This window comes from Mytilus californianus, unplaced genomic scaffold (assembly GCF_021869535.1).
Source record: "Mytilus californianus isolate M0D057914Y unplaced genomic scaffold, xbMytCali1.0.p SCAF_13, whole genome shotgun sequence".
In the NCBI taxonomy this organism is placed as follows: Eukaryota; Metazoa; Mollusca; class Bivalvia; order Mytilida; family Mytilidae; genus Mytilus; species Mytilus californianus.
Window position 1 is genome coordinate 13,611,756 of NW_026262615.1, and position 16,351 is coordinate 13,628,106.

Genomic DNA, 16,351 nt, shown 5'->3' on the forward strand with positions numbered 1-16,351 from the left:
TATGTTGTGCTTTGTATACTGTTATTTGGCTTAAGATCCTTTTTTTTTTTGCCATGGCATGGTCAGTTTTTGTTCAACTTCTGATTTTAAAAGTCCCTTTGATATCTTTCCCCATTTTTAAGAGACGAGGGATGCCAAGTTATGGCAAGGCTCACTCTGGCACATTTTGGGAAGGTGCACTAATAAAAATCAATTACATTTAAACATATTGTATTATATTTAAAAACTGCTGTCACAGATATGGTAGAAGTAACTGAATGATCATTATAAGTGTAAATATCACACCATTATAGTCATGATTGTAGGATTATTCTGTTTTCTGTTTACTTTCCGGCACCTAAAAAAGAGAAAAAAGAGATTTATACAATTTCCCCTTATTTAGTTATAGAGAATTGCTGCTATTTAACATATGTTGTGTATACATATACTCTAGGAAGAAAGAAAAAACAAAAGAGGCAATAAGGCCCTGATTTGGTCCAAAATTGAAACTTTATCATACATACTCTTCAGTATTTTATAACTACACTAGGGTACAATGTGTTCTGAAGATCAAAATTAATTTCACATTTGACAATTTACCATAACAAAATTTGGATATTTTGTTAAAATACTGATTTTCTTGGTTTTACGTCACCTTTTAAGTATAAATTAAATTGGAAAAGTATGTGTGAACCGCAAAAAAACAACTTTATATTTGGTGAGATTATGTAAATTACAATAAAGATTCTTATAAATCATACAATGGAAATATTGGGCAATAAATCTGAATTTGAAATTTTAGGCCCAATAGGTGCCACAATAGGGCCTTTAACAAACCTACTTCATTAAAAAACAATGTTTTATCGACTATTGTAATCTTTAAATTCAGTGGCAAATATCTCATGAATATTCATAATGATGAAAATAATGAAGTAATACTTACTAGCACATGTACCAGCATTGAGAGAGATTACATCAATAGCAATGTCACCTCTATATGAACTACCTCTCACCCCTTCTATGGTGATCTGAAGAAAAAAAAGACAAATATTTGAAATATGGCTTTAAAGATTTTTTTATAGTGTACGTGTGTGATAACATTTTGTGAGGGAATTCGATGTTTGCTATACCAAGGTTCATTTGAACCCACTTTATGAAAATACCACTGTACCAATCAGAATGAAATTTCTTGCAATGTTTTAAGAAATGATTTTACTTTGTATCCATGTACTATTATTTGTTAAACAATAAATGTATTAGTTTGGTAAGAAAAGTTTAAAATTTGCAGCTGCTACTCTGTGGAACAGCCTACCTGACCATTTCAGGACTGAAAACAGTTTTTCTCAATTTAAGAGCCTTATACAGTCTTGGAATGGTTCAAAATGTTGTTGTTCTGCTTGTAGATAAGCTTTATCATATTTTAGAAGTTGCTCTAACATGTTATTATGCCTTAAATTTTTGCATGTGTGCTATATTTTATTTGTGCTTAATTTTAGTTGTGCTTAATTTTTTAGTTGTGCTTCAGCTTTGGCTTTAGATATGTATTTTAAAAGTGATTTGCATGTATTTCGATATGACTGTGCTGTTATATATCCTGTTTGCATGTTGTGTGTTTTAATGTTGTGTTTGTGTTACCTTATATTCGGTAAAAAGCTCTTAAGAGCTTATGTTTGTATTTTTATATGTGAACCGAATCAAAATAAAACTTTCGTATTCGTATTCGTAAAAGGGTGAATTTTCTGTATAATTATTATGACTTTTGAAGCCCAAACTTTCTATTGCCTTAAATACGCAAATGAAAGATCCGAAAACTATACAAATACAGAATGACATGTTTTTGAAATTATAGCAATACTTTTGGTTGACAAATTATTATTCTTTATTGCAAAAAAATTTGTAAGGGTTCCGCGGAACCCAGTGTCTCGCCTACTTTTGCTGTTAATCGCAGGCTCAACAAAAATGAGGAAAAAAAATAATAAAAATATTCCTCTCTATACTATCTTTTGATTGTAAGTAGCTTCTGTCCAAGTTTGGTAAAAATCCAGGATAGTTTAAGAAAGTTGTTAAAATTTTAAAAACTTTAACTGCAGACTGTATGTAATGGTGACTGGAAGAAAAACTAAGTCCATTTATAAGTAAAATACGGAAAAAATGGAACAAAATTTAACAAAATTTCCTTCTAGAAACTAATTTTTGATCATAAACAAGCCTCTGTCCAAGTGTGGTACAAATCCAGGATAGTTTAAGAAAGTTGTTAAAATTTTAAAAACTTTAACCACAGAGTGAATGTAATGTTAACTGGCAGAAAAACTGAGTCCATTTATAAGTAAAATACGGAAAAAATGGAACAAAATTTTATCAAAATTTCCTTCTAGATACTAATTTTTGATCATAAACAAGCCTCTGTCCAAGTGTGGTACAAATCCAGGATAGTTTAAGAAAGTTGTTAAAATTTTAAAAACTTTAACCACAGAGTGAATGTAATGTTAACTGGCAGAAAAACTGAGTCCATTTATAAGTAAAATACGGAAAAAATGAAACAAAATTTTATCAAAATTTCCTTCTAGATACTAATTTTTGATCATAAACAAGCCTCTGTCCAAGTGTGGTACAAATCCAGGATAGTTTAAGAAAGTTGTTAAAATTTTATAAACTTTAACCACAGAGTGAATGTAATGTTTCCTGGCAGAAAAACTAAGTCCATTTATAAGTAAAACACAGAAAAAATGGATTTTTTTTTTTACAAAATTTACTTTTGAATATAATTTTATGATCATAAACAAGCTTCTGTCCAAGTTTGGTAGAAATCCAGGATAGTTAAAGAAAGTTATTAAAATTTCAAAAACTTTAACCACAGAGTGAATGTAATGTTTCCTGGCAGAAAAACTAAGTCCATTTATAAGTAAAACACAGAAAAAATGGATTTTTTTTTTACAAAATTTACTTTTGAATATAATCTTATGATCATAAACAAGCTTCTGTCCAAGTTTGGTAGAAATTCAGGATAGTTTAAGAAAGTTATTAAAATTTCAAAAACTTTAACCACAGAGTGAATATTTGTGGACGCCGCCGACGGAATGTAGGATCGCTATGTCTCGCTTTTTCAACAAAAGTTGAAGGCGCGACAAAAATGAACTTAAAATACATGTAATTTTCTCCCTACCCAGTTTTAACCTATTACTTATTATGATGTGGGCCGGTCATTGTTATTGAACCTTTCGTAATTTGATTGGACTACGTTATTATTAGTTTACCTTCAAACTGTATATTTTTTTATACATGTTTTCTGATTAAATCAGATCGTGCATGAATGTGTACAGTAACTTAAATGACCTCAAATTGGATACTGGACGAGTCCATATTACATACATGTGACAGAGCTGTCAAGTCACAACTGGAGATTTGAAAATTTTCAGCTAGAGTTTGGGCCTCATAACTGAAGATTTTTTATTGACATATTTATCGCCGTTTCCAGTGTTCATTTTGATGATAAAGTTACATATTTCCCCTATTTTTAAGATAACAGTATTACTATTAATGTTTTCTCTATTTTTTGTTACCATATTGTCAACACTTAGCTATACTATTTGTATGTATTTTTTTTTCCTTTCCTCATATTTGAGGGGCCTGATGGGTTATTTTCGTTCTTCGTGATCTGCTCATTTTCGCTATCGTGATCCGTTTTTCTACAGTTTTTTTTTTTTTTTTATATTTTCGTGATCTGTGATCATGGAAATTTATTTTCTGTGAATCGTGATTGACAAAAAAATCAACTAGTGAATCGTGATGAGATCCCCCCCCATCAGGCCCCTCATATTTGTCATCAATAGTGTGTTTCTCAGCTCTATTGTCCATTAGTAAGATATGTGTTTAAAGAGATAATCTATTTTCTAGCTTTGTTGTATAGCCAGAATTAACATAAATAATCACTCTTCAGCAATGATGATGGGACTTTATATTTATATTATTTTTTATTTTTGGTGTTTTAACGCCACTTTTAAGCACCGTTTTTTTGGGCTATTTCCTGGCGGCCAGTTTTTATTGGTGGAGGAAGCCGGAGTGCCCGGAGAAAACCACCGACCTTCGATAGGAAAACTGACAATCCTAGTCAATTAAGATTGGAGTCGAGTACACCCGCACGAGCGGGGTTCGAACTCACAACCTCAGTGTTGACTGGCTAGTGACTACAGTAGTAACTACTTAGACCACTCGGCCACAGAGGCCCCTGGGACTTTATAACAACCTTAACTGGCTATACAGCTCTCGCACAGTCGGTACTATCTTCCAGCAATATATGGAAGTTTTTAACGACCTTGACTGGCTATACAGCCCTTGCACGGTCAGAAAAATAAGGTCAATATATAAGTTGTAAATTTCAATTTAAGGGTTGAAAATAAGTATGGATTTCTCAAATAATTTTCAAAATAATATTTTTTTTATTTGTCCTAAGACATTCAAAATCATTTAAATTACCAGCCTTTTATGATTCTTTGTTCAATTTATATTTCATTCTTATTCTTTTATCAATTTACATTATTTAAAGGAGAGTAACTTAAAACATGATAAAACAAGGGAAGTAACCCAAAGTTACTTTTAAGTGTTTTCAAATACATAAAGCTTTTATTACATAACCATGATAACGGCAGTTAGCCTGAGGTAAAAATTGTTGATTAGTAGTATGTTTAACACCCAAGCTGTCAAGTGAATCCATTTAATTATACAAGTTCTTTGATTTGCATTATATATATATATTATAGTGAAACAAAAACATAATTAATGTTGACATCTATGGTAAAAAAAAAAATTGAAACCGACTATTTGGGGTTGAAATTTTGAAAAAGCAGAAAATTTTAATTATAAACCGGAGAAACGGAGAGGGCTTAAAAATCGGGAAATTTGATTCTCGCTGGAAGAATCACATGTCTGATATTATTTTTTATCAATGAAACTAAAGGTTAATGAAAGGTAAGAATTGCCACTTCTTATATTTTCAAAAAATTTTCCAAATACTGAGTAGATAAATTATTTAATAGCCCAAAATTGAAGGTTTACAAATCAGACGTTTAATTCCATCTAACAAGTCATTTTTTGAAGATAAATTCCCAAAATACATTTTACGCACAGCTATGCAAGGTAAAATTATTGATTATCTTATTAAAAAAAATTTAAAAAAAAAAACATTTTTAAGTCTCATTATAAATTTATTATTACAATTGATTCCAAACAAAAGTAGTCAGTAAATAAAGTCGAAATAAGCCCGATCTGTCTATTTTTGGACATCAAAATTCAATAAGATCGTTTTAGGGTCAATTTCGTCTACCTCACAAAATCTTGTTAGGCACTATAACTGTCTTTACTTATCTCTTTAGGCAGCTGGTACCCAAACTAGAGGCTCTTAAGAGCCTGTGTCGCTCACCTCGGTCTATGTGGATATTAAACAAAGGACACACATTAAAGACAAGAATAGAATTCATGATAAAATTCTCTGTTTGGGTGATGGTGACTTGTTTGTAGATCTTACTTTACTGAACATTCTTGCTGTTTTCAATTATCTCTATCTATCTATAATGAACTTGGCCAAGAAGTTTCAGAGGAAAAGATTTTTGTAAAAATTGTGAAAAATTAACTTTAAAGGGCAATAACTCCGGAAGGGGTCAATTGAAAATTTAATCATGTTGACTTATTTGTAGAGCTTACTTAGCTGAACAATTTTGCTGTTTACAGTTTATCTCTATCTATTATAATATTCCAGATAATAACCAAAAACTGCACAATTTCCTTAAAATTACCAATTCAGGGGCAGCAATCCAACAACAGGTTGTCTGATGTGTCTGAAAATTTCAGGGCAGATAGATCATGACCTGATGAACATTTTTACCCCATCAGATTTGCTCTAAATGCCTTAGTTTCAGAGATATAAGCCAAAAACTGCTTTTTACCCCCATGTTCTATTTTTAGCCATGGTGGTCATCTTGGTTGATGGGCGGGGTCATCTAATACATTTTTAAAACTAGATACTCTAAGGATGATTTAGGCCCAGTAGTTTCAGAGGAGAAGATTTTTGTAAAAGCTAATGGACGACAACGACGGACTACAGATGAAAAAAGCTCACTTGGCCTTTTTGGGGCTAGGTGAGCTAAAAATGACAAGTCGAACTTCCTATCATTTTCAGAATATTTGAAAAAAAAATCAAAATCCTGTGGACATGCATGCCTTCATTATGTGTATGAACATCCTAATAAATATTAAAGTTGTACCACCAAAACTGTAGGAGGAGGTAGCCGAACAAACAATATGTCCTAATCCAGACTGATGAATGGACGGACAGACAGACAGACGAACGAACAGGGGTAAATTAATATGCCCCTCCATATTTTGTGGCCGGGGCATAAAAAAATTGTAATGGGATAGCTTTTGCAAAATTAACTAGAGGTTCTAAAGAGCCTGTGTTGCTCACTTTGGTCCATGTGCATATTCAACAAAGGACACTCTCAACATTGTAGACAAGAATATAACATGTATAATTTATGACAAAAATCTCTGTTATGTTAACCTTGTATTGCTAAACATTCAGTCTGTTTAGTTTCTCTCCATCTTCTTTAGTTTTTGCTTAAAACATAAATGTTGCCTTGCTGATCATTTTTGTGATTTAAAGTGTCTATTTATCTCTTTTAATTTTATGACGTAAGGCAAAACACCAAAAAAATAAATGTGGATTGTGTCCACATGTGGACACAGATGATGCCCCCGCTTGCATATCATATAGTAATAAAGGGACAAAACTGAAGAACAGTAAAAGTGGCGCTACCCTATTTGAACTTGATCTGAGTTTTGTGGTAATAAGCATTGTTTGTAAGTCTCATAACATTTGGTTGAGGCTAACTTAAGTAGAGAACAGAAACTAAACATTCAGCAATTTTTCTATTTGTAAACACGCATAACTCTAGGACCGTTGTGTATATGTTTTATAACATTTGGTTGAGACAAACTAAAGTTAGAGAACGGAATAAAAAAAAGGCAAAATTTTTATGCTTATAAAGGGACATAACTCAAGAATTGTAAAAGTGACGCCACCAAATTTCGTACTTAATTTGTATTATGTAATAACTAGATATCATTGAGATGGGAGCCATCTCTGTGGGCCCCGCTGTGAATAATGTGTGGTAAAAAATTTGTATCTTTATCATTGGACATGGGGTAGTCAACTGAAACCGAAGTTTATGACCTTGACCTTTGACCTAGGAAGTTGTACATAAATTATGACACACCCTCTGGTGTTGGTTTATATACATGTCAAGTATAAACTTTGAAATCATAACGGTTCTCGAGATATAGAGCAGACACAATCTTTACCATAGGACATGGGGTTGTCAACTAAAACCAAAGTTTTTGACCTTGACCTTTGACCTAGGAAGTTGTACATACATTATGACACACCCTCTGGTGTTGGTTTATATACATGTCAAGTATAAACTTTGAAATCATAACGGTTCTCAAGATATAGAGCAGACACAATCTTTACTGTAGGACATGGGGTTGTCAACTAAAACCAAAGTTTTTGACCTAGGAAGTTGTACATACATTATGATACACCCTCTGGTGTTGGTTAATATACATGTCAAGTATAAAATTTGAAATCATAATGGTTCTCAAGATATAGAGCGGACACGATCTTTACCATAGGACATGGGGTTGTCAACTAAAACCAAAGTTTTTGACCTTGACCTTTGACCTAGGAATTTGTACATACATTATGACACACCCTCTGGTGTTGGTTTATATACATGTCAAGTATAAACTTTGAAACCATAACGGTTCTAAAGATAAAGGGCGGACACGATTCTTACCATAGGACATGGGGTTGCCAACTAAAACCAAAGTTTTTGACCTTAACCTTTGACCTAGAAAGTTGTACATACATTATGACACACCCTCTGGTGTTGGGTAATATACATTCCAAGTATAAACTTTGAAATTCTAACGGTTCTATAGATACAGAGCGGACACAATTTGTTAAGGACGGATGGACGGACGGACGGACGGACGGACGGACAGACGAACGGACTGATCACTATAGGGCGTCCGCTATTCCGCGGGGCCCTAATAACCATTGTGTATAAGTTTATAACATTTGGTTGAGGCAAACTAAAGTTAGAGAACAGAAACAAAAAAACTGTACTTGATCTTAGTATTGTGGTAATAAATATTGTGTATAGGTTTCATAATGTTTGGTTGGGGCAAACTTAAGTTACAGAATGGAAACTAAAAATTTTGCAATCTTTCGCTTTATAAAGGCGCATAACTCAATAATGGTAAAAGTGACACTACCCAAATTCAACTTGATCTGTGTTTTATCAGTGGAAGGCAAAATTAAACATTGCATTGTATAAAGCATTGATTGTAGTTGATTCAACTACATGTATAATCATGGACAAAGGAAGATAACTCCAAATTTAATCAAAGCACTGTAAGCGCTGCAGGCAGTTAACCAAAAACCAAGGCAAACGTAATTATGAAAACTGTGGCAGTGTTGCTTCAAATTTTTTTTTCAGATTTGAAAGAACAAACATTAAACATTCGTATATTGTACATTTATGTTTATTTAATGAATTGATTATTAAGGCAAATTAATTAATATTTTAATCAAGGTTTTCTAAAGCAACGCATATATCAATGTATATTTTTAATGGTGAGTCTGCAGTGGTACAAGTTCGCAATGATTGCAGGTGTTCTAGTTGGTAGTTAACGTTGGTACCAGTTGACTTTTAGTGGTATAAGTTGACGTAATTGTATGAATGGACTTGGTTCCCTGGAAGGAACACTGAGTTTGGGTTCTACAGTACAAAAGTTATGAGACACAAATCAGACAAATGTTTACTACTACAGGGATCAAAGGTGAGGTCTGACTGCCCTGACCATAGTAAATGTAAATGACCCCCACCTTCACCCCAAGTCCGTGATATCACTCCATACCAAGTTTGGAATAAAATGACAGGTGATTATAAAAGAGGGACGAAAGATACCAGAGGGACAGTCAAACTCATAGATCGAAAACAAACTGACAACGCCATGGCTAAAAATAAAAAGACAAACAGACAAATAATAGTACAGATGACACAACATAGAAAACTGAAGACTAAGCAACACGAACCCCACCAAAAACTGGGGGTGATCTCAGGTTCTCCGGTCAAATAAAACAATTGGTCAAACATTCTTGGGCTTTACACTGCTTGAAAGATTTATATGTTTTCTTTAAAATGAGCCATAAATGAAAATTTTTATAGGCCCAGAAATAATTCAAAAAATAATTAAAGTAAATTCAATTTACCTAGACTCATTTTTTGCATCAATAAAATTTTATAATAAACAAGAAATAATTGTAACAGGATGCCGTTACGAAGTCTCCCAAACAAAGCTCCCATAATTCGTCATTCCCATGGTCGCCTGACATTGGGCAAAGTCCAGTACACATTGGTTTGGTCTAGTAAAGTGATATGCATATGTCACATAATGTGACGCCTACGAGATTGACCCTGTAGATCATTCAAATTATTTTGAAATGACAAACAGGAATAAATATGGTTTAGGAGTGGGGACCGTTTACAAGTTCTCAAACAGGAGGGGGTGGGTTGACCCCAGGGACTCCCCCTATATTTCATTTGATTTGTTATATTGTCCCATACATGAATATATATGGTTTAGGAGTGGGGATTTCAAGAGTTTACAAGTTCTCAAACAATAGGGGGTGGGTGACCCCAGGGACTCCCCCTATATTTCATTTGATTTGTTATATTGTCCCATACATTAATATATATGGTTTAGGGGTGGGGATCTCGACCGTTTCCAAGTTCTCAAACAAGAGGGGGTGGGGTGACCCCAGGGACTCCCCCTATATTTCATTTGATTTGTTATATTGTCCCATATATTAATATATATGGTTTAGGGGTGGGGATCTCGACCGTTTCCAAGTTCTCAAACAGGAGGGGGTTCGGGTGACCCCAGGGACTCCCCCTATATTTCATTTAATTTGTTATATTGTCCCATACATGAATATATATGGTTTAGGGGTGGGGATATCGACCGTTTACAAGTTCTGAAACAGAAGGGGGTGGGGTGACGCCAGGGATTCCCCCAAATTTTCATTTGATTTGTTTTATTGTCCCATACAAGTATATATATGGTTTAGGGGTGGGGATCGCGACCATTTACAAGATAAAAGAACATTTTCAAATTGAAGGGGGGTGGGATGACCCCCAGGGACTCACCCTATATTTTATTTGATTTGTTTCATTGTCTTGTTCTCATTACTGAAGACCACGCGTGTCTATCACTTACTGTTTTCGAGTATAAATAGTCATTTGAAAATAAAATCCCATAGGGTTCTACAGTAAACCCCTCCCTTCTTTAGGCCCCTCAAAATACCCCTAAATAGTTCCCAATGCACAAACGAAAGATTGATGGCTCCGCTGGACATGTTAGTCTTACATTTTATGAAACCCTAAGTTAATCTGACAAGGGGTCCGAGTTGTTTTCTTAGACGGTCCGAGTGGACTCGGTCCGACTTGTCTCTGGGATGAGTTATTCCGCATTTCTTAAAACATCAACCTGATTGGTCGACATTGATTACGTCGATTTCCGGTTTTTCATTCATAAAATAACAACAAGTTCAGTGATAAACGGAATAATTTAATAAAAGAAAGGAATTTAAATGTGCATACATTTAATTGAAATCAATTAAATAATCACAATCTTCTTAAACTAAAAGAATATCATGATTAAGAGTACTTTCGCTTAATCGGACTTTATATCATCAGAATCAAACGAACTTACGTTTCGTGTAAGTTAAAATTACCGCCAACTTAGACTACATGTGTACTATATATAACTTTATTCCCTCTATCATAGAGATTTGGTGTACATGAACAATATTCCTGCTCATTTTGCCATTTGGGAAATATAAACGACTTGTAATTACAGATTTTCGGCGATGAAATATTTCATACAATTGTTCTTTGCCATCTTAGCCAAAAGCACAGGGGATAATAAACTAAGTACGGATTTCTATTGAGCACTATTTCCTATGTGCAACTTCAAATATTATGCGTCGTTCGACGATCATTTAAAGTTATTCTGGTCATATTTTTTGTATTCCAGAATTAAAAGAATGAAAAAAATGTCCAATTAGTTATAAATAACATATTAGCCTGCTAGATTACAACAATGGCACTTTTTTCAGCATTCGTTAGGAAGAACACAAATCTAGGGTGCTAGCATAAGGCAGCTTAACTGCCTAAAAATTACTTGAATAATCTATACTATTAAATGAGAAGACCTCATTTTGTGTGTCGCTTCTCTCCCTTCCACAATAAATTAATCATCATTTCTCTGTGTCCTATAGGTACCATGCATAGTCGCATTTGTCATCCTCGCTTTTAATTATTTAGTTTGTGTTATTTTGGGAGGAAAAAGAAAATAAGGGCGTCCTGTTATTGTTTCCGTAATTGGACGAACTTTTAAGTCATAGACAAAACTTCCGATTAGGACCGTTTTTACACATAATTTTCATAAGTACTTGAGGAGAGCAGGCCATAATCTTGCTGGCGAAATGACGATTCAAGTCGCCAAAGAATTTTGAAAATCGCTCAATCTCGCCAGCCGACTGACTTCATGGCGAAGTCAAATCACTATGAAAATCGGCAAAAGGAAGACAACTTGTGAATTACACGTCTCCAAGGTAAAAAAAAAGGCTACTGCCAAGGAAAATCGAGATTTTCGAAACAACCCAGGACTAATACTGTTGACGATCAAATTAAATAAATACAACAGCGACTTTGAACATCCTTGGATATAACATTCAAAACTATTCAATTGGAAAACTGACCGTCTGTTAAAGTTATCATTTTAGGATGATTTTTATCAGAGGATGTTACCGTGGTAATCATTCAGCTGATTTGTTTTATTTTTATTTATTACGAGTCGATCAAATTGTACTATTCGGTGGGTTAAGGGTGGGAATTAACGGTAGATTTATTATATTCATTGAATAAAAATTGAAATAAAAGGTAGAAAGACAGCTGATGGATAATGTGATTGCAAACGTACGACACTCGACCAGCTGTGATCAGCAGTGGATGATTTTTTTTCACGACAATTTCGTTGATAGGGAAGATATCTTTAAAAAATGATAGAAAATAGCTCTGTATCGGTTAATTAATATGTGATTGACAGATAGTTTCACTTATAGGCTTACAATCTTTAACTAGAATCTCAATTTACAACTACATGTAACATGATGTCCTGGACATTCAATAATGTTTTACAAAATAATGACAAGTGGTGATCATGATATAAATTAAATTCCCAGTCATGTGAAATTCATCAGGTAAACTGGGAGTCATATTTTTCTGGACATTTAAAAATAAATTGAGGTAGATGCACATGAATTTAATGCATCATAATATTACTAGGCTATTCCCTCATGATCCCTCATGTCCCAAGCAACAAATTTTATTTAAACTTAAATTCAAGTTGACAGTACAAATGGTATCAATGAATAAATAACAACTATATTGTCTAAACCTTTTTATTAAGAACTTTCTATATATACATTTTGTACAATAACATGCAAAAACTGCAAGTATATTTTTCATTGCATATAAAACAATTTCCTTAGTGATAAGCACGAGAACACTATGCAACCGAGACGGTAATGGAATCTCACTTCTCCAAGAAATTGACCACTTCTCCCTTATCTCTCATGGAAGGAGAAGTCACTTCTCCCTCTTCAAAATCCTAGATTAGGCCCTGGGAGAGGACAATTATTTTCGTGTTTTCCTGTATACTATGATCATATATATATACTATAAATAAAGTGTATTTGCTATTTACTATCAATTCCAAGTTTACTATTCACGGCGGTCACTGATATGTTATATTGAGAGCCGTGGATAGTAAACTTGGAATTGATAGTAAATAGCAAATACACTTTATTTATAGTATATGTGTGTTCATAGTATACAGAAAAGCGCGAAAATAATTGAAATTAACAGAAAACAAAAAATAACAGACTTTGGAAAAAAGGGGAAGGGCTAAAAAATTGTCCTGCCCCAAGTACCTATGACTTTGATACCTTTCCTGAAATTCTCCAGTAATAAAATTTTTTACAAAAATTCATCCTACAACTGTTTACATACTTTCAACCACGCTCTAAATGCCTGCGATTTCGCGGGTGTGTTCTAGTGACATTGATATTTTAAGAAATTACATTTAATTTTAAGACAAACTCAAGTTAGAGAATGGAAACGAAAAATTCAGCAATTTTTTCATTTGTAAAGGGGCATAACCCTAGAACGGTAATCAAACAGCTTGTAAGCACTGAATGGTAAAAATTGCTTTAATTTATCAGTGGAAGGCAAAATTAAACATTGCATTGTATAAAGCATTGATTGTAGTTGATTCAACTATAATCATGTACAAAGGAAGATAACTCCAATTTTAAAAATTACTTGATATTTAGAAAAAAAATAATTTGTAAGGGGAATAACTCTAGAACAGTAAAAGTGACAGCACCAAAATTCAAACTTGATCTGTATATTGTGGTAATAAGCATTGTGTATAAGTTTCATAACATTTGGTTGAGGTAAACTTAAGTGAGAGAACGGAAACGAAAAATTTAGCAATGCTAAATTTTCCATTTGTAAAGGAGCATAACTCTAGAACGGTAAAAATGACACCACCAAAATTCAAACTTGATCTGTATTTAGTGGTAATAAGCATTGTGTTTAAGTTTCATAACATTTGGTTGAGGCAAACTAAAGTTAGAGAACGGAAAACAACTTTGGGACGTACGTACGTACAGACGGACAAGGGTAAAACTTAATGCCCCCTCCGCTACAGCGTGGGCATAAATATGGTAAAAATCGTCATTAAAGGGCAATAACTCAAATAAGGAGTTATGGGACAATTTCCTCTATATTGTCTTTAATTGTAGATCTTGTCTTGCCGATCATTTTTGCTTATTTAAGTTTTTATCTATCTATGTTAATTTTTAAGATATATGGCAAAAACGCAAACAATGAGTAAAAATCATCATTTTAAGGCAATAACTTTTATAAGGAGTCAACTGACAATTTCGACCAAGGAGATTTATTTGTGGAACTTGTCTTGTTGATCACTTTTGCATTTTAAAGTTTCTCTCTACCTATTACAGTTTTCAAGATACTAGGCAAAAATGAAAAAAATGGTAAAAGTTGTAATTTAAGGGCAATAACTCCTAAAAGAAGTTGTCTGACAGTTTTGACATATATGACAATTGGTAGAGCTCAACATTCAAAACATTTTTGCCCTTATCAGATTTTCTTTATTTAGACAAAACTTGCATTTTACCCCCTATGTTCTATTTTAAGCCATGTCGGCTATCTTGGTTGGCAGGCGAGATCATCGGACACATTTTTAAACTAGATACATCAATGATGATTGTGGCCAAGTTTAGTTAAATTTGGCCTTGTAGTTACAGAGAAGAAGACTTTTGTAAAAGTTAAAGACGACAGACGCCAAGTGCAAGGTGAGATAAAAACTGGCATTTTAGATTTAGATTCTAAACATTATTTGTATGAAAAATTTTCAGATATCACAGTAACAAATCCTCGCATTTTCATCAGTTATTTCTCAATCGCATAATAAATGCATGCACGAATTTCTGAGTTTATAATTTATATGGGCTCTGGCGAATAGCTGTTAATATCAATTGGTACCATACCACACTTCTTATTTTTTATATTATAAGGTCTTTTTCCAAAAATATCTTATGACAAAAATTGATCGTAACTTATACTAAAATGTTCAATGTTAAATGTTTATTTGAAATAAGTCGCAGCAGAACCGGATTATTCAATAATGGTATGTCTGTAGTAGCAGTTTTCTATCGTTACATAATACTTACAACAGGATTACTATATGGTGGTATGTCTATAGTTACAGTTTTCTATTGTTACATAATACTTACAACAGGATTACTATATTGTGGTATGTCTATAGTAGCAGTTTTCCATAGGTCTTCATCAGGTTGCGCCCCTGTTTTTTGCCAGAAACTTGTCAGAGAAGATGATTTATCCCCAGCAAATACTTCCAATGTTCCGGGGCTCCCCTTCATATGATACTCGAAGGAAAGGCACCAAGAATTTGCTGAAATGATTAAGTGGATTATCAATATACTGTAAGGTTACAAATTATCATTGAGATGTCTATTGTCAAGAATGCAATTATATAACTTGGAACGTCTTGTTTTAAAAAAAAAAAATTTTGGTTGGGAATATGAAATCATTTAAATTACCTAGTAATACTACTTATATGCGTACAAAACTTTGTGATAGTTGCTCATTTATATGAATGAAGTCGCATGCCTTTCATTGATAAATTGGTATGAATGAACAGAAACACATTACATTGCTGCACAGATACGTGGCATCATATTTTCGAGTATTAAGTCCTGTCCATAATCTTCACAAATATTGTACGATCAAAAGAAAAATAAAAAAAAAAATACTATAAAAGTTATGGATATATCATAATTTAATAATTCATGTTTCAGGCTTTAAATTACAAACAAGTTCTAAGGGCTATTCCATTAAAATGTATGTGGAAGGGTAGGAAGGGACTTTCAAAATATCCCTACAACCAAGAACCATTTTTTAGATAATTTTGCATAATGGTAATAGACGTATACTGAAAAAAGACCCATTACCCACATTCAATAATTAAACTTCCCTTCCTACCCTCCCAAATACATTTTAATGGAATACCCGTAACTTTTATATACTATTAATTTTTAATGAGACTAGGATAAGGACCCAGAAATTTCTGCATCCAAATAACATTTTTTTTAAATTTTCAATAAAGAAAGATACAGTTTAAAGAAGCCTACCAGGTAAGTTAGTATCTTCAGTTGTGAGAACAGCTGTATCACCATTACTTCTTGGGGACGAGGCCTCTGTGTATATGTAGTAATTTCCATTGGCTGCACCTGTTGGTCCTGTACCACTACTTGGAGTAGAACTCTACAAAATTATTTTTTATTATTCTTTATCATTAAATGTCCATAACATCAGCTCCAAAAAAATACTGATACACCATGTGTGTTGTATTTTTTTTTTTAAACTAAAGAATAAACTCTCCATATATTTTTTGGAAGACTATAAATTCAGAAATTATTGTGATGTTTTTAGTAATCAGAAAAATACCACTACTTGATTATTGCAATTATAAGAACTCTTATTCAGGTATCTCATACATATAGCTATCTGTAGATAGCTTTTCAGTAAAATCTAAAATCCCAATAATTAAACTCATTTTTGTTTATCTTTATAAAAGTTAT

The 16,351-nt window shown here is 33.1% G+C and overlaps 1 protein-coding gene across 3 annotated transcripts in view; it reads right to left on the minus strand.

The window, feature by feature from the left end:
- Positions 1-211: 211 nt before the first annotated feature.
- The window catches only part of LOC127723210 (MAM and LDL-receptor class A domain-containing protein 1-like), a 108,957-nt gene continuing 92,817 nt past the window's right edge, over positions 212-16,351 (minus strand). For all 3 annotated transcript variants that reach the window (XM_052229735.1, XM_052229736.1, XM_052229734.1), the window contains 4 exons: positions 15,902-16,034; positions 14,984-15,162; positions 923-1,007; positions 212-337 (listed from right to left, as the gene is read on the minus strand). In XM_052229735.1, the coding sequence (XP_052085695.1) occupies positions 324-337; positions 923-1,007; positions 14,984-15,162; positions 15,902-16,034 (411 nt within the window). In that variant the 3' untranslated portion in view covers positions 212-323. The remainder of the gene's footprint in view (positions 338-922; positions 1,008-14,983; positions 15,163-15,901; positions 16,035-16,351) is intronic.